This window comes from Nannobrachium achirus, assembly GCF_963921795.1.
Source record: "Nannobrachium achirus genome assembly, chromosome: 17".
NCBI lineage: Eukaryota > Metazoa > Chordata > Actinopteri > Myctophiformes > Myctophidae > Nannobrachium > Nannobrachium achirus.
Genome location: NC_137824.1, coordinates 8,349,085 through 8,366,770, shown reverse-complemented (window position 1 = coordinate 8,366,770; position 17,686 = coordinate 8,349,085). Strand labels below are relative to the sequence as shown.

General features: G+C 41.1%; 3 protein-coding genes across 3 annotated transcripts in view; 2 read left to right on the top strand and 1 right to left on the bottom strand.

Annotated features, from left to right (window-relative positions):
• The window catches only part of LOC308302143 (phospholipid-transporting ATPase ABCA1-like), a 103,357-nt gene extending 101,033 nt beyond the window's left edge, over positions 1-2,324 (top strand). The window contains exon 49 of the mRNA XM_080746358.1: positions 296-2,324. Coding sequence (XP_080602484.1) covers positions 296-502 — 207 coding nt within the window. The 3' untranslated portion in view covers positions 503-2,324. The remainder of the gene's footprint in view (positions 1-295) is intronic.
• A 3,373-nt stretch (positions 2,325-5,697) lies between these two features.
• nipsnap3a (nipsnap homolog 3A (C. elegans)) lies at positions 5,698-16,774 on the bottom strand. The gene is made up of 6 exons (XM_080746453.1): positions 16,605-16,774; positions 13,609-13,822; positions 9,536-9,697; positions 8,833-8,967; positions 7,826-7,900; positions 5,698-7,240 (listed from the first exon to the last, which is right to left on the bottom strand). The coding sequence occupies exons 1-6, from the start codon at positions 16,689-16,691 to the stop codon at positions 7,164-7,166; spliced, it is 750 nt and encodes a 249-aa protein (XP_080602579.1). The 5' UTR covers positions 16,692-16,774; the 3' UTR covers positions 5,698-7,163.
• A 328-nt stretch (positions 16,775-17,102) lies between these two features.
• Positions 17,103-17,686, top strand: part of LOC308301773 (nitric oxide-associated protein 1-like) — a 48,332-nt gene continuing 47,748 nt past the window's right edge. Inside the window, exon 1 of the mRNA XM_080745877.1 lies at positions 17,103-17,396. Within this exon, the coding sequence (XP_080602003.1) occupies positions 17,209-17,396 (188 nt within the window). The 5' untranslated portion in view covers positions 17,103-17,208. The remainder of the gene's footprint in view (positions 17,397-17,686) is intronic.

The window sequence follows — 17,686 nt, the reverse complement described above, 5'->3', positions numbered from 1 at the left end:
ACTAAATTATGACTAACTAAATGAAATGTTATTCAAAAGACTATGACTAAATGAAAATGTCCTGTCAAAATCAACACTGGACACTAAAGGCTTGTCCATACTTGACCGAAAGCGAGCTTTTCGGTCAAAAGGTCCGGTTCGACTACAAAATGACGTCACTCGCGACTTCTGAAAAGCATTGGACCGAATGAGAGTTCGGAAATCTGCACGTCGGACATCGCAACTCACCGAACATTTTGGAGGTTTCGGAGATACTATGGACAGGCCTTAATGGTGTGTTTCTTTATGTTGTCAGGTGTTCGTCAACTTTGCCAAGGACCAGAGCGACGACTACCACTCTAAAGACAACTCTGTGAGACGTAGGGACGCTCCGGTGACCTCTAACCCCGTGACCTCCGTGTCCGTGACCTCTGCCCCGGCAGCGGCAGCATGCAGCCTGGTCGCCATGGCTGCCCCGCCCACCCTGCAGAAGCTCCGCCCCCTCAACGAGAGCATGGTGTGAACCACGTCAGAACTACCTAAAGCTAAATGACGAGGACAAAAAGAACTAAACTGAAAAACTGGGAACTTGAACCTTGAACAACCTGGGAGAGTGGAGTGGTTTCTCCTTCCAGTAGTATTGTTTTAATACTGTCGTGTTGTTAATTCTTCCCTTTGTGTCTCGCTCGGACCGGGAAGCGCGATGCCGAGTCAATGCAAACCCACTGTGACTCCCAGCGGCTGGAGGGCGCTAGCTCACAGCTGAGAGAGAGAGAGAGTTGAACTTGAATAAACCGCCGTGATTCTGCTCCAAAGCGCCACCCAGTGGTGGTGGTGGTGGTGGTGGCGCTGTGATGATGTGTCGTATTATGCTGATGATATCAGGGTTTAAACGCCTGCTATACCGGAGTCCTGACGTTCCTCCCGCTAAACCCCTGTGTCGTAACTGGAGTTTTTAGTTTTTTTTACTAGTGGAATTCCCATAGGGAAATATAAGAACCGTGTTCCGAGAAATAAACAAATCGGCCGGGCGATATCGTCTGGTATTTGAGTCACTATGTGTCGTTTATGACATCGAGTTATATATTTGATAGCGTCTATGTTTGGAGAGTTTATTTTTTCTTAGGAATTAGTACTTTTTCACCATCAGTTGATGATGTAAAATTGTCTGGCTGATTTGGTAATTCTTATTCGACGTGATCTTAAGATTTCCCTATGGTATTCCTAATCGAAAGAAAACTACTCGGTGACCCAGGGGTGACAGCGGCCTCTAGTGGCTTCTAGCGGCAGTGGCGTCAGACTCAAGTGCTCTATTTGTTGTTGTTTCCAACGTCCAAGACTAGAACTTATGATGAAGAATCAAAAATCATTTCAACGGCCAAGGGCTAAACTGCAAAAGAAAAAGAGAAATCAGTTTTTTTTTAAACATTTGATTTTGTTTATATTGTTTTTTATTTATATCTGTAGAAGATATCATGTCAATTGTTTTTAGTGTGGAGACCTTGGGAGGGCATTATTATTATTATTATTATTATCCCACTGAGAGAGAGAGAGGTTTGAATGAGTGAGAGGACTCCGATTAACTTTAAAAAAAGAAAAAGAAAAAAAAAAACACTCCAATCAAAGTGCTCCAACTATGCAAAAAAGTACTGTAACCACAACTGTTAATGAAAGACGTTAATTATTTTATAGCTTTTTTTATAAGAAAAATGCGTAGTGAAAAAGATTTGTTTGTGAGGTTTTTAAACTTCCCGCTCTTTTCCTCCATTCTGCCACAAATACCTCAAAGAACCGGGAAACCAGGGGCTGTCAGACAGCCCGTAGCGCATCAGTATTGTCCTCGCCGCCTTAAACGACCACTAGAGAGCAGTACAGAGGCGCTCTCGTAACGGAGAGTCCATCAAATATTAGAAACACAAGGCTTATATTATCCGGGGATCCTTTTTTAAAAGTAGAGAATCACCTGAATGTGAATAAATGCTGTAAATCGGACTCTATCTATGCTGATGACTGTGTTCAAAACATTTCAGTCGGTTGTATTGTTTTTCCACAGAGAACCAAAGTGCCATGTTAAGCTTCATGGAGCTGCTGTGGTCTAAAGATGTCCTCCTGAACGTTGAAAAGAAAATACAATTGTGTGTTTGTTCCACATTCCATCCAAGCACTTTATGTTGCGTTTTTAAATAATCTGGAATAGTTTTATTTTGCACTGGAATCTCCAACAGATTTTATCCTGCGATTGTAGCTTTTATTCTTTGTCTTTTTCCTTCTTTTTTCATGATATAAAAAAAGAGAGAGAGAGAGAAAAGTTGATCTTAATAATAGAAGATAATAGTTGTTTTATTTAAAAAGCCGTTTTACATTGTGATGTCTGGAGGGCTGTTGGGGAAGCTGTTACTGGTCCAGTTCAGCACACAATAAAACTGAACAAATCAAACGGACAAAGACTCCTGAGTTTTAATCTTTTACCTTTGCTTACTGCAGGGGTTTTCAAACGTTTTTTTGACTCAGGGCACCCCTGAAAATAACTTTTTCATCCACGGCACCCCTGTTTTACACTGTTGATTTTTAGAATCTTGCATCCTATTGAAGAAATATCGGTTTCCATCAGAACTGACTGAAAATAACATTATACTTGACGTTTAACCCCTTGAACCCCAGAATGCCTATTCTGGGGGGAAGGTTCACCAAAAATAGCCAATCTACAAGCTCACAACACGTCGCGTTGTGAGCTTGTAGATCTGCTATTTTTGGTGAAGAGAGTTGTCGTAGATGGAAAAAGAACAGTACAAAAAGTACAGTGCAAATCATGTCTGTTTTACTAAGCATAGTGAAGTGATATTGATGAATTCCAAATCTTATCAAATTATCTCTCGGCACCCCTGGACTGGCGTCACGGCACCCCAGGGTGCCCCCTGGCTTACTGTAAATGGCTCTGGATTGAGAGCATCTGCTAAATGCCTACAGTGGCAGGCATGTGCACACATAGATATAAAAGGGGGCTTGAGCCCCTGCCCTTTTACCACGTCTGTAAAAAGTGCCCTCTCCAGACCATGGATGCAGTTTTTACTATGGTGAAAGCCATGCAAATGCCCCTCTTTCCATGCCGTACCTGAAGGCAGCATTCAAGAGAATGTGCCTTGTCCAAACTCTCCTGAACGCAGCATCTTATGTTGAAAGAATTGCCCTCTCTGTGTAGAAATCCATGCCGTTACGCCACATCTCCAGTATTGACTTGTTTGCGACCGTATAGGTTCGCAGTTAACTATGAAAACCGGCACATCTTTCCGTATGTCTGTCTGTCTATAACGCCTGACACTGTGGTTAAAAGTCCATATATGCGTATTCCCCAGAATCCCTTTTATGCCCATATATTAAGATCCCTGATGTCATCGATATAGTATTATCACTGGCCAGATGGCCATATGGGCATGACCCATATCTGTGTGGCTGGTTCAGATAGGGATCTCCATGTATGGGCATGAAAGGGATTGTATGTTGTGATGTCATGGGAACCACTCTAACAGAATCCCTTATATGCCGATATACATGGAGATCCCTGATATCATCAATATTAAGCCCCTATCTAACAGGACTTCATATGGGAACGCCCATGAAGACTGCCCATATCTGTGTGGCTGGTTCAGACAGGGATATCCATGTATGGGCATAAAAGGGATGTCCCATATACAGTACATGGATCTCCATATATGGGGGTCTCCATTGGAGTAGATGACTCAAGAGTCATTAGAGACACACGACCCCCCAGTTATTTTGGGGGGGTCCCCAGATGTGAAACATTGTTTTCTCACTCAACATTAAACAAACCGTCTAAGTGTATAGAGGGTATCTTCACATTTCTAAAGTGCCAATCTATGGACTTTTTAATACCTCTAAAATAGCAAATTAAACAATTTGTTTTGCACAAAAAAAAACATTCCTTGGGCTACAAATGGCCGCAGAAAACGATGGTTTAGTGATGAAAAGTGATGAGTCATCACTATCACTTTTCATCAGTTTTGTGGGCGTTTTCTGGGGCCATTTGTAGCCCAAGGAATGTTTTTTGAGCAAAACAAATGCTTGCAATGGATTCAGCATCATCACAAACCCCTAGTTAGAGCCCTCACATCCTACTTAAATACTGCCCCAGAAAAAAAAAAAAAAATCTGGGTATTTTCCTCCTGTATAGAAAGTCGATGGGAGCCCAACTTGATTTGGCCGCTGTGGCGACCCCGAAGGTCGCCGACTCGGGCGCCCTAGCTAAATCTGTGCATAATTTGTCGCTTTTAGACTGATTAGCACGAAAAATCCCTAAGGCCTCCGACTATATGGCCTACATCCTTTCACAAACAGGTTTGTTGTCCAACATTTGCTTTAAAAATGGGTGTAATCAGTGGTCCTCTCGAAAAGTAACACTATGCATACCGAGTGCATATTAACACAAAAGCCTGCACATACAGTAGTTTGCCTGCACACATCTCCGGGTATGGACTGGATTTAATGCAGAAAATATCCAATCTGCCCCTTGTTAGATGGATTATTTTCACAGTGTTCACACTACAACAGGGTGCTTCAAAAGTCAGCTCTTTAATTCAGTTAATTGTTTCAGTTTATTCATGGAGAGATCATTATTATTAAAGTGTAAACATTCATGTTGTCATCATTCACCTTCACATTGACCGGAATCATTATTAAAAAAAAGAAAGATTACAAATACAGAATCACACAATAACATAACATTGTCCTCAGTCTGAGTTGACCCTGGTCGTGTGCGTGTGTGTGTGGGAACGCTTGTGTGTGTGTGCGTGCGTGCGTGTGTACATAACTTCAACAGCATCTGACTGACTGACATCACCCTCGGCGTGAGCACGGCAGAGCACCCGAGGGTGCGTTGTGCCGATTGGAAATTGGGTCCGACTATAACGGTTGTCCAGAACCGATCCACCATATGTGTGTACAGTATGTCTGTAGCGTTTAATACTCATACATGTATGGAGATTCCTGATGTCATGATCAATATGGTGTCAGAGGCTGCTCTCTATGTACTCTAACCCAGTGGTTCTCAACCTTTTCAGGCCGCGACCCCCAACGTAATCATATTTTATCTGGGGCGAGGCGTTGTGACCATGTATATCTGCTATTTTCACAATTTCTGCCCCTAATATTTGACAATTTGGCCAATGTTTAATTCATCATTTTAGAGGTATTAAGAATTCCTTAAATTGTCACTTTAAAATGTGCAGATACCCTCTATACCAGGGGTGTCGAACTCATCTTGGGGTGAGGGCCGCATTGGATGAAAGGCGACTTGATGAGGGCCGAACCAGTCGCGGATCGGATGGCATGCACACTTGCGCACATGTTCGCTCTGTTTTTCTTCCTGTCGTCTCAGCCACTGCTGTAGCTAGCAGTATAGCAGTATATCATTTTACAAATTGTGTTCATTATTAAGTAAAATAGCTACTTTCATTATTGGTATTACAGTTGCAGTTAGGTACGAGAGATGCTATTTGTTTAAAGGAGTAGTTCATCCCCAAAATTACTTTTTTTTCTTTGATTACTCACGCCATGGAGAATTGAGTTCAATAATATATTTTTATTTTATTTGTCGCATTACTAAGACAAAAATGTGATAATAGTACACTTCCCCCCATTGATTCCGGATGGGGACCCAAATGCATTTGGGTCCCCATCCGGAATCAATAGGCATGCATTTATTGTAATCAAATTTCTGTTTTAGGAATGAGTCTACATTGGCTCCATGGCATTTTGGGGGTGAACTACTCCTTTAAGAAGTGCCAATAAGAATAAACCATTTGATAATAGAATAATTCAATTCCTGATAGTCTCCAGTACGCTATAATTTGTAAATGGCTAAAAAAAATATTATTGATGCAGGACAATAATTATTTTTATTGTATTTTATAATAAAAAAAATAAAAGTAATGAACAATAATGGCATATTCAGAAAATATCGGAATAATAAAACTTTTACATTTTTATTATTAATATATTTTTTAAATAAGTTATTTTTTTAACAACATTAATTTCCATGTCTAATATGTGTAATCTTTGAGTACAGTTCGAATATTGTAGGTATGTTCAGGTATTATTCATAGCCAGACCAACCACCCTATTCCTAGCAATGCTGTCATCTTCAAAGAGAGAGAGAGAGCTGGTCACTTAACATTCCAATCAATCAACTCAATCACTGCCAGGTGGGAGAAACCTAGCCTGCAGTGTACAGACATTAGTTAGGTTAATTCTTAAAACAATCATAACTCTTGACAGGAATGGGCTAGAGACTTACTTTTTTTTTCTAAATGCTCAGAAATGTATGCTCTATCATCTCGCGGGCCGGATTCGGCCCGCGGGCCGTATGTTTGACATCCCTGCTCTATACACTTAAACTTAAACTGGTTTGTTTACTGTTGAGTGAGAAAACAATGTTGCACATTAAGTTAATCATCTGGGGACCCCCCAAAATAATTTGGGGACCCCCCTGGGGGTCCCGACCCACAGGTTGAGAACCACTGCTCTAACAACGGGTACAGAGGTTCAGAAATACAACAGGTGTTGGTTGCATAGGAGGGCCAAGTGTTCCCAACAGATATTGGCCTTAAACATTGTGTATGTAATAATACTGTAATTATACCCTCTAAGACATGTTATTTGATGTCAGAAGTTGTTATCTTTTCCGTATTAAGACATTTTATTTACTAAAGTTTTACTCGTTAATTGGTTCTGTATTTATTAAGACGCACACGTTTTAATGAGTGTTAAAGACTGATAGAGTGAAGTGAAGAAACACATCTCTGCACTCTCTGTAGAAGTCAACTGCTGCTAGGCTCCAGTCGCACAGTTGAGGCACCTCTCCTGTGCCTCCACAGGTTTTGTTTTGCCTCTTGGCTTAAGGCAAGCTTGCCTCCCCCCTCATCCCCCAAGGAGAAGCACAGGTGCCTCAACTGTGTGACTGGAGCCTAAGACCTCTACAGGGAGAGTGGATTTGTAATCTTCACTTTATGTTTCATCAGAATCTGCACCCAGTTTATTATTCAAGTCCTTCTCAAAGAGCTTGTCCAGGTGTTGAGCAGGCCTTGGTACCAACCAGGCCAGGGGAGATGAAGGTTCATGAGAGGAGGTAGTGGTAGTACACTGTCTGTCTGGCACCAGAGGAGCTGAGGTTACTTCAGAGGAGAGAACGCACACGGAAACATCAACTTGTTCCTATGAGACACCAGCAGGTCCCCGCTCTCCTTGGCTGGAGGGAGGGAGGGAGGGAGAGACAGACATAGAGAGAGATCGGGAGAGAGAGAGACATAGAGAGAGAGGGAGAGTTAATACTGTTGACGCGATCGAGGACACTGTCCAATGCAATGGATGGATGGACATTCTCACAATGCTAAATGCGATGCATTAATCCTGTTATTTCCGTGTTAGATTATAGTTTGTAATAACCAATATGATCTTGTATATTTCCCATATAATTTATAACTTACAATGTAGTCATTTTAGCACTCTAATCTAGAGTATAACTGACAAAGTGCGAGGTGAGATTAACATCATTTCTATAGTCCACTAAACCTGTGGTTCCCAAACCATTTAGCCCCTGACCCAATAGAGAAATTTTGCCCGGTACACAGGATAGTGAAAACAGCAGATCTACAAGTTCACAATGCGTCGCGAGTGTAGATCAGCTACTTTCACTACTTCTTAAACATTTGTTTTCTAATTTACAGTATGTAATTTCTTTGATTTTTCTTTGATTTATTCATGAAATTAGTTGCATATCTTACCAGTGGTCAACAGTCTTGTATATAATATAATAATGAGTTGTATATCTTACTAGCGGTCAGCAGTCTTGGGTCTCGGTCAGCAGCAGCTCTCTGGTCAGCGTTGTCGTACCACAACAGAGCGTGAACTGTGTGAGACACAAACACCAGACATATTATCCATTATGATCACCTATCTATACAGACACAAACACCAGCCATATTATCCATTATGATCACCTATCTATACAGACACAAACACCAGCCATATTATCCATTATGATCACCTATCTATACAGACACAAACACCAGCCATATTATCCATTATGATCACCTATCTATACAGACACAAACAGCAGACATATTATCTATTATGATCATCTATCTATACCAGGGGTTTCCAAACTCTTTTGTCTCAGGGTACCCCATAAATATTGTTTTAATCCGAGGCACTCCTACATTATGATTTTCACTCCCAGCACCTTATATTTATAGCATATTGTCGTTGTTGGGTGGAAACCTTGTAAGTCCAAAACCGTTAGTTTTGTATTTATCATCTATAAAATGTACTAAACTAGTGAAAACAGCAGATCTACAAGCACACAACGCCTCGCATCGCGAGGCGTTGTGTGCTTGTAGATCGGCTGTTTTGTGTGACAGTCTTGTATGATGAAGCAGGGCTTTGCTTTACCAAAAGACGTACACATTTGAAACTTGGAGATACAAGGTTTCTGCCCGACAGTGACGATATTTTAGTGATTATGTTGCGAGGAAAACATTGAGATAATAACCATTTTGTTAGAACTGACTGAAAATAACTTTGTACTTTAAGTTCCAAATGATACTAAATATTTTTTCAAGTGTTAAATAAATTCCAAACATTATCAAATTATCTCGCGGCACCCCTGGCCTGGACTGCCGTCACGGCACCCCAGGGTGCCCCGTCACCCACTTTGAAAACCCCTGATCTATACAGACACAAACAGCAGCCATATTATCCATTATGATCACCTATCTATAGATTCCTCAAATCTCTAGGTTAGGCATGTTGATGTTGTTCCCCTGGGGTGTGGTGTGCTACCTGTGTCCAGGAGGCCAGCCTGGGTGTTGAACACCCCCACCAGGTGAGCTGTTCCTGGGCCTGCTGAGCGGAACGCCTCCTCCCAAAGACCTGGACCTCCAGGACGCATGTGGAAGGTACACAACTCATACACACCTAACACACACACAAACGTGTGTGTGAGACTAATGTAGATCACTGACTCAGACAGGCAGGCATTACGTATATTACATATATTAAAGGAGTAGTTCACCCCCAAAATGACTTTCTTTATATTGATTACATATGCTGATTCCGGATGGGGATCCGTTTCAAAACGGGTCCCCATCCGGAATCAATGGGGGTAAATTTACTCGAATCAAATGTTTGTCTTAGGAATGTGACAAAAACCAAAAAATATTATTGAACTCTACTCTCCATGGCATGAGTAATCAATAGAAAAAAAGTCATTTTGGGGGTGAACTACTTTAAGTAGCAACTGAAAATATAAACAAAATGTATTTCCTTATATCAATGCATATCTTTGCAATTTATTAAAGAAATACATTACCGGTATTTATATTTTTGCCCAGATATATTTTTGTATATTTGTGTGTTTTTAAACATTTTCATTTCACATGGGCCAAAATGACATAAGGCTTAACATCAGTGCCACTGTGTGGCCAGACGGAGGCATTACCTCCCTGCTTGGGGGGGTCCCTGTATGGGGGTCCACAGAGCTTACCTCCCTGCTTGGGGGGTCCCTGTATGGGGGTCCAGGGGGCCAGGGAGGTGACCTCGTTGTCCTGTAAGGTCAGCATGGGCATGGCCACTGAGATGTACTCCTCCAGCCACTTTGGGTCCTGTGCCAGGGCTGCCCGCACGCCTGCCCGCATGGAATACCCGTCTGGGAGGCGGAGGAGAGCAAACACCTTTTAGAGCACTGGACCGCAACCTCCAAAATAATCATATTTTAACTGGGGACACCCCCACCCTGACGAGCACTAAGATTTGAGGCATATCATTTTGTATACATAGAGGAAGCAAGCACGACTCCATTTCTCTTCTCTTTGAGCAATTTTACCGGGTGCACGGTCGGAACGTAACTTTAAACCAAGAATACCAGCACTCACGGAACTGTCATTTACAGTTTTTCATGATTGTTAAAGCACAAAAATCTAAAATTCGGCACAATTTTCACAACCTTAACTGCATGAACCTATTGCTTGCCCCAATTTGGCACTACTTCACACTCCCTTTTCTGCATTAGACTCGGATTTTCTTTCTTTACACTCCAATTTTTGGTTGTTGCACACACTTCTCACGTCAAATCTCAAAGCATCATCCTATAACACACGGATGTCAATTACAATTCACCTTGTTGTCGAAACACTATACACAATGTTCAGTTGCTGCACACACTTCTCATGTAAAATCTCAACGTATCAACACACAACACACAACTATTCAAAACTCTACACATTCAAGTCTGATGTCAATTACACAAGTACCTTGTTGTCTAAACACTATACACAATGTTCAGTTGTTGCACAACTGAACATTGAGACAGGAACCGGAGGCAGAGATGGGCACAAAGTACAAAAATGATTTGAAATACAAAGATAGGCCTACAAATACCAGCCCAGGATATTGTCACCAGGATAGTATCCTGGTCAATATTAGACCAAATACTGACCAAGTATTTAGACTTTTTTCAAAATACTTTTTTGTATTTTGTGCCCATCTCTGACCAGAGGCATGGTGCCTAAATCTACAGTAAATCATGTACCCAAATACGTAAAACTTTTTGGATGCATATTGCCATATTGTGTGCTGTTTTATGTTTTACAAATAAAAAAGTAGGCCAAACTGAGTAATTTTACAAAAGGAGAAATAGCTCATTCTCCCGAGTCAATGTCATTCATATGGTGTGTTCCAATTCAATGGTGTGTTTTCAATTTTGCACTCCAGTGTGCTGTAAATGCTAGGTAGTGTGCAGCAAACGCTTAGTTGTGTGTACTGAATGAATGGTATGTGTCATTTGAAAATATGGCAGTGTGTACCAAATAAAACATGAGTTCCATTTTGTGAACACAGTTAAGTGATTTTATGGCAAAGAGTCATCTTGGGAAGGGAGTGTCAGGTGAAATGAAAACACAAGTTCCATTTTGTCAACACAGTTAAGTGATTTGATGGCAAAGTGATCATCTTGGGAAGGGAGTGTGAGGTTTAGCATTTTGTGTGTGAGGTTTTCAGTTTTGTGTGTGCAGTTTTGAAAAAGCCGTTAGTGTAGTGAAAAACGTGTGTTAACAATCATGAAAAACTGTAAGGCATTTTATTTAAGTACATATAAGTTGCCGTGGCACGCCGCAGAGCAAACAACAAACGTAATTCCATAGAATATCAGAGTACTTTGTGAAAATCCAAGGGTACACTTAATGAAATTTAAGTTCATAAAAGTTCATTAAGTGTACCCTTGGATTTTCACAAAGTACTCTCATATTCTATGGAATTATGATACTCAATGTATAATTAATGTAATTGATATTCTATGGATTTACTGATACTCTAAGTATAATGAATTAATTTTGAGCTGTATGAATTTGCTTTATGACTGCACTTGGCTATAAGTTGGTCTGAGGTTGGGAGCGTCTACACAGACACGGGAAGTGTCTTTACTGCAGACTATAAAAAGTGACACTTTCGGGTGACTGTTTTATACAACGCTGAAAAAGGCTTTACACCGAAACGCGTACGCTGTTTGCTCTGCGGCGTGTCACGCCAACTTATATACTTAAATAAAAGTGCCTTAAATCTGACAGATCCGTGAGTGCTGGTATTCTCTGGTTTAAAATATTATTTTGTATAACACGGTTCTATTGTGAAAATAGCAGATCTACATGCTCACGCCTCGCAGCATGTAGATCTGCTATTTTCACAATTTCTGCCTCTAATATTTGACAATTTGGCCAATGTTTAATGTGTCATTTTAGAGGTATTAAAAAGTCCTTAAATTGTCACTGTAGAAATGTGCAGATACCCTCTATACACTTAAACGTTATGTTGGTTTGTAAACTGTTGAGTGAGAAAACCATGTTGCCCATTAAAGGGATATTCCACTTTCAACAGGGAGCAGTGGTAGGGCCTCTCTCCACATACACACCCATTGTAACTTCAAACTCCATTTTAACCATGATAGATACAAAAAAATAATTATTAAAAATGAATGAAAAATGTTATGGAAAAAACACGGCCTGCTCACATATTAGGAGGGTAGTATGAGTCACCAGAAAAAATAATGTGTGTTTTTAATGAATCTATCATGGTTAACATTAAGTTTGAAGTTACAATGGGTGTGTGTGGGGAGAGGACCTGGGCCTGGAGGGCCTGGTAACATTTACATCAAATATCTAAATATTCAATCAAGCTAATTAAAAACTGTTCAGGGTGTTCATAAAAGCCTGATTAGATGATAAAATTACCAAAAGTTTTTTTGAAAGTGAAATACCCCTTTAAGTTAAAGGACAACTCCGCCCTAAATCACTTCTAGGCTCATTTTCCTACTTATATTGATCCCAAAAGACTGACCATGGGGTCTATTAGGCACAACTGCCCCTTTTGTCCAGTTTCCCCAGCAGAACCCAGCAGCTCTCATAGCATAGAGTGGAGCCTAATAAGCCTATCGTTTATACACTATTTGTTGTGGTCAAAAGTATTTTTATTTTTCATGAATGTGTTACTAGTTGTCATTACAAACACATCCATGTCATTGAATGTCCCACAAAAGCCATCACACTCTGCTAAACAGATGTTATGCTTTTATGTGTTTTACCAAGTCCCGGAAAAGATGCCCTGTGATTGGCCAGTACCGTCACTTTGATTGGCAGTTGTGCCGAATGCTCACCCCAAAACAGGATTTATGAGATTTTGGTGGCTTGTGTGGGACTAGCCTGATACTTCAGTGTGGACTGAAGCTGCACATATTTTAATCTATTTCGAATGCGCCTAAAGAGCGGGCGCATTGAATGGGCCAATCAGGGTTGTATGCTTGGGGCACGCCACGTCGCCACCGGAGGCTCTAAGCGTGTGTGTGTGTGTGTGTGTGTGTGTGTGTGTGTGTGTGTGTGTTTGTTGTGTGTGTGTGTGTGTGTGTGTGTGGGTGACGTCAATAGGCTTTACCCCGCCCCCGGCGAAGTAGAATCTCCGTCCCCAGTTTCAGACTCAAATCCCAAAACGAAGTGTGTGATTGAGACTGACGCTAGCAGTCAGGCTAGTGTGGGACAACCAAGGCATGGATGTGTTTGTAATGACAAATAGTAAAACATTAATGAAAAAAAAAACACTTTTGACAGCAACAAATAATGTAAAAGCGATAGGCTTATAAGCTCCACTCTATGCTTGAGAGCTGCTGGGTTCTGCTGGGGAAACTGGACAACAGGGGAATTTCTGCCTAATAGACCCCATGGACAGTCATTTTGGATCAATATAAGTAGGAAAATTAGCCTAGAAGTGATTTAGGGCCTGTGGCCTTAAGGCCACAGACCCGTTGGGAAACGAGTTTGGGTCGAGTTTGTTTTAGGTCGAGTTTTCCTGTTGAAATGCCAGTTTCCGTTACTGGGATTTCAGGAGCTGTAGTTCCAGACTCTAACATTCAGAGATTGTGGAGTAGTTGTCTGGCTACACGAGACTACCCTTCAATTATAGCTGGGAATCAAGGACTGGTTTTGGGAGGCGGGAAGCTTTCTCCCTCCTGCTCTGAGTGTGTTTAGGGCAATGGTGGCAGTGACACACACACAAACACGCACGCGCGAGTCTCACCATACTTCCATATATGGACCACTTGGTTGAGCGCTCCGTACTCCACGCTCCAGTAGCCAATCAGCTGGGAGTGGGCGGTCCTCAGGTGGATCTTCTCATTGGTCAGCTTGAGGAAGGAGGCGTTCTTGTCCGGGCGGATGCAGTAGGTGCGGAACTCGTAGAAGGTTCCCTGTTGCTGCTGGGGCCCAGTTGACAAGCACACCCTGGACTGTTGCTATGGTGACACAAAGCACACAATACTTTCTTGTTTTAGGGCAGGGGTTCCCAAACTTTTTTGTCTCAGGGCACCCCATTAATATTTTTTTTTAATCCGAGGCACCCCTACATTATAATTTTCACTCATAGCACCTTATATTTATAGCATATCGTCGTTGTCGGGTAGAAACCTAGTATGTCCAAAACCTTTTGTTTTGTATTTATCATCTATAAAATGTACTAAACTAGTGAAAACAGCAGATCTACAAGCACACATGCGAGGCGTTGTGTGCTTGTTGATCGGCTGTTTTCACTAGTTTTGTGCGACAGTCTTGTATGATGAAGCAGGGCTTTGCTTTACCAAAATACGTACACATTTGAAACTTGGAGATGCGAGGTTTCTGCCCGACAGTGACGATATTTTAGTGATTATGTTGCGAGGAAAATGTTGAGATAATAGCCATTTTGGTTAGAACTGACTGAAAATAACGTTGTACTTCAAGTTGACACAATATTTTTTCAAGTGTCCAAATAAATTCCAAATAAAAATGATCTCGCGGCACCCCTGGACTGCCGTCACGGCACCCCAGGGTGCCACGGCCGTCACCCACTTTGAAAACCCCTGGACTAAAGCATCTGTGTCACTTTAGATTTGAACCACTTTAACCATTATTTTATGCTTTAGCTGTTCATAGCAGATATACAGCAGATATAGCAGATATACAAGCTCATAGTGTGGCTATGAGCTTGTATATCTGTCATGAACATTTGTGCTAATCTTTTAATACATATATATATATATATTTTTTTTTTTAAAGCAAACCTTTGTAACACACATTTGCTTTCGCTTTTAGGATGGGGTTCCGCGTCCAAATACCAATGATTCTGGGGTTCCTAGATTTTAAAAGGTTAATTGAGAATATAGAAACATAGGTTTTTTAAGAGAACTGTTAGGTTTCAGAAGACATTTTTAGAATCGGACTCAGGTCTTAATGGCATTATGTCAAAGAGCTTTTGAATGTGTAACTTTTTATTATTATCTTGTGCCAGCAGAGTGCGCAAGTGCTGCGTTCGGCTGCATATGTATGTCGGTGTCCTTCTTGCTGTCCAGGGACCAGCATTTCTGGCAAAGTCATCATTAACAGCCAATGAGGGACCAGTACAGCATTCCTGGTGCGTGGTGAGCACACAAGTAGGCTATACAGTACATGGCCTACTTGTGCACAAGGCGCAACTTGGCACCTCGACAGAGTGTAGTTTTAGTTATATCTTATTTAATTATTAAGTAGAATGGACAGGAATCAAACCTTCATATAATACCAATAGTGATAAAAACAAATGCAGTAGGCCTACAATGTGCTACGTGTGTTTTAATCGACTGCGCAACCATATATCAATAAACTTAATTAATGATTAAACCAGTTTTTAATTTAAAGGCTGCAGGGATCTTTAAAATGTGTCACCTGGCATGAACATAAGCATGAAGCATACATACTGTATATTGAAGGCAGTGCCTCAACGCAATGCAGAGCCTAAAAAGGGATTTAACAACGTATTTCAGCCTAAGGACCCCTCAGCTGAGAGAGAAGTGAAGCAGGGACCCCTGTGGAGCTTCGGTGCACAGCAGCCTAAAACAGTTCTACAGAGAGACTTCCATGTTACTCATTAATACCGTGCTTCTGATGCATGGTGACTTGGACTCTGTTAATTTTAAACTATTCTCCCTATGTGCAGCTGCATCTTTTCACCATGTGAACTCTGCATGTACTGCATGTCCAAAGGTCTGTGAAACTAGACAGACAGAGACAGACAGAGATAGTCTACACAATTATCTTTTATTATACATGTCTCTAGACTGTAAAGGTCTATATGTGTCTGCTTGTTACACTGACTGTGCGTAGCTGTAATCGTTAATTCTAGGCTAATGCACAACCAGGCCATGTCACCTTTACAGTCATGTTAAACTAATAGTTGAGTGACCTGTAATGAATGGTGTAAAGTAACTATACATTTACTGCTGTACTTGGCTCAGGGGTAGAGTGGCCACTTGGCATCAGGAAAGTTCCCAGTTCAATCCCAGGCTCCCCCAGAGTTAATGTTGAAGAGTCCTTGAGCAAGACTCTGAACCCCTAGTTGCTCCTGATGAGCAGGTTGGTGCCTTGCATGGTTTCCTCTGCCATCGGTGTATGAATGAATGGGTGAATGTAATGAATGTGTGAGTGAATGGATGAATGTAATGCACAATCTATGTAAAGCACTTTGGAATAAAGGCGCTATACAAATGCAGCACCATTTATTTATTAACTGGAGTATTTCCAATCGCCAATGCTTTTACTTCTACTCCACTACATCTCAGAGGCAAATATTGTACTTTATACTCCGCCACGATTATTTGAAAATTAAGAAATGTAATAATGACTTAATTCATTGTAATGCCTGGGATTCAAACCCCTGTCTCCCATGTGAAAGTCCAACATCTTAACCATCAGACCAAAAGGATATCCCTAGTGACTGTGGGAGACACTACTTTGAGGCAATCAGACTGAGGAGGCAGTGAATCACTCTGCTAGATAAATACATTATAAAACATACATTAACCACTTTTCACCTAGTATAACATATCTGAGTACTTCTTCTGTAATGGGTATGCAGAACTCCAGACTAGCATGAATAGAAGTTTAAAAGCACATCATGTATCTCATAGTCTAGCTGTGCACATAGTTTATGTCATCTATGCAAACTCAAAAGGTTACTTTTATAATTATTGTACACATGTTTTTATAACAAAAATAAGAACTCACCACCAGAGTCTTGCTTGCTGTTGTTTTTGCACCAACACTCTGCACCATCCTGGCTGTTTGGACAAACGTGTTCCTTAATGAGAACATTGTGGTCAAGTAGGGGTAATAATAATAATAATAACAACAATAAATAAAAAAGTAATCTGTGAAACAGTGTCAGTCTGTCTGTCTGTCTGTCTGTCTGACAGTTCAGTCAAACTGAACTTGGGGAAGAAAAAACAAGACACACACATCGAAACCGTGACGTCACAGTAACGCCCCTTTACAGTTAATGAAAATATGTATTTCGAATTTATTTCCGATTTTATTGTTGATACATTAACGACGGAAATAATTCCTGATTTAATTAAATATGAGTTAATAAAATAAAAATAACTTTATTTACTTGAACAAAAAACTGAAAATCTAAAAACTAAAAAACAACAACCTCACGTAACGTTAGCCTTGCGTCATTGCGTCATATCCGTTCCGACCAGGAAACAAGATGGCGGCGCCCTGCAGAACGTGTGTTTATGTTTGTTGTCATTCAGAATGTGAACTTTCAGACATTCTGCATTCATTAATTTAATTCACAATATGTAGACTACTCTTTATTATAATAAACATGTTAACTTTAATCAGAGCTCGGCTTCTCTCCTCGCTGAGAGGCTGTGGTTCCACACATGTGTTGTTGTTGAGCCACGGCAGACAGCGGGAGGCTGGCTGGACGGCAGCCCGGCGAGCTGCCTCTGTCCCCGGGCACAGTGTCCACCCGGAGGCCGCTCTGGGGGTCTGGAGGACCGGGGGCTTCAGGTAGGATGGGACGATTATCGTTTATCGTAATAAAACACACTCAAGATAAGTTTGCATAGGAAAGGGTACAGTTTCATGACGGTACAGCTCACTGGTACAAGGTCAGTTGCATCTGGTCGAACTAAAATAGTATATTTGTGTGTTTTCATTTTTTCAATGTATCTCTCTGAATAACTGTATAACAGGCCCATAATCTTTCCTCTTCTAAAGACAAGTTCACCTCTGGTGAAGTAATGATGGTTACCTCACGTGTTAGCAAAGAAGTGATGACTTCACTATATGTATGGTTA

Bases quoted from the DNA above. Each gene is read 5' to 3' on its own strand.
- nipsnap3a (XM_080746453.1), bottom strand. From the start codon at position 16,691: ATGTTCTCATTAAGGAACACGTTTGTCCAAACAGCCAGGATGGTGCAG. The intron at 8,968-9,535 runs GTAAGCTCTGTG...TGTGTGTGTTAG, and splicing joins GGGACCCCCCAAGCAGGGAG to GTGTGTATGAGTTGTGTACC. The intron at 7,901-8,832 runs GTAGCACACCAC...TGTCTCACACAG, and splicing joins GGCTGGCCTCCTGGACACAG to TTCACGCTCTGTTGTGGTAC.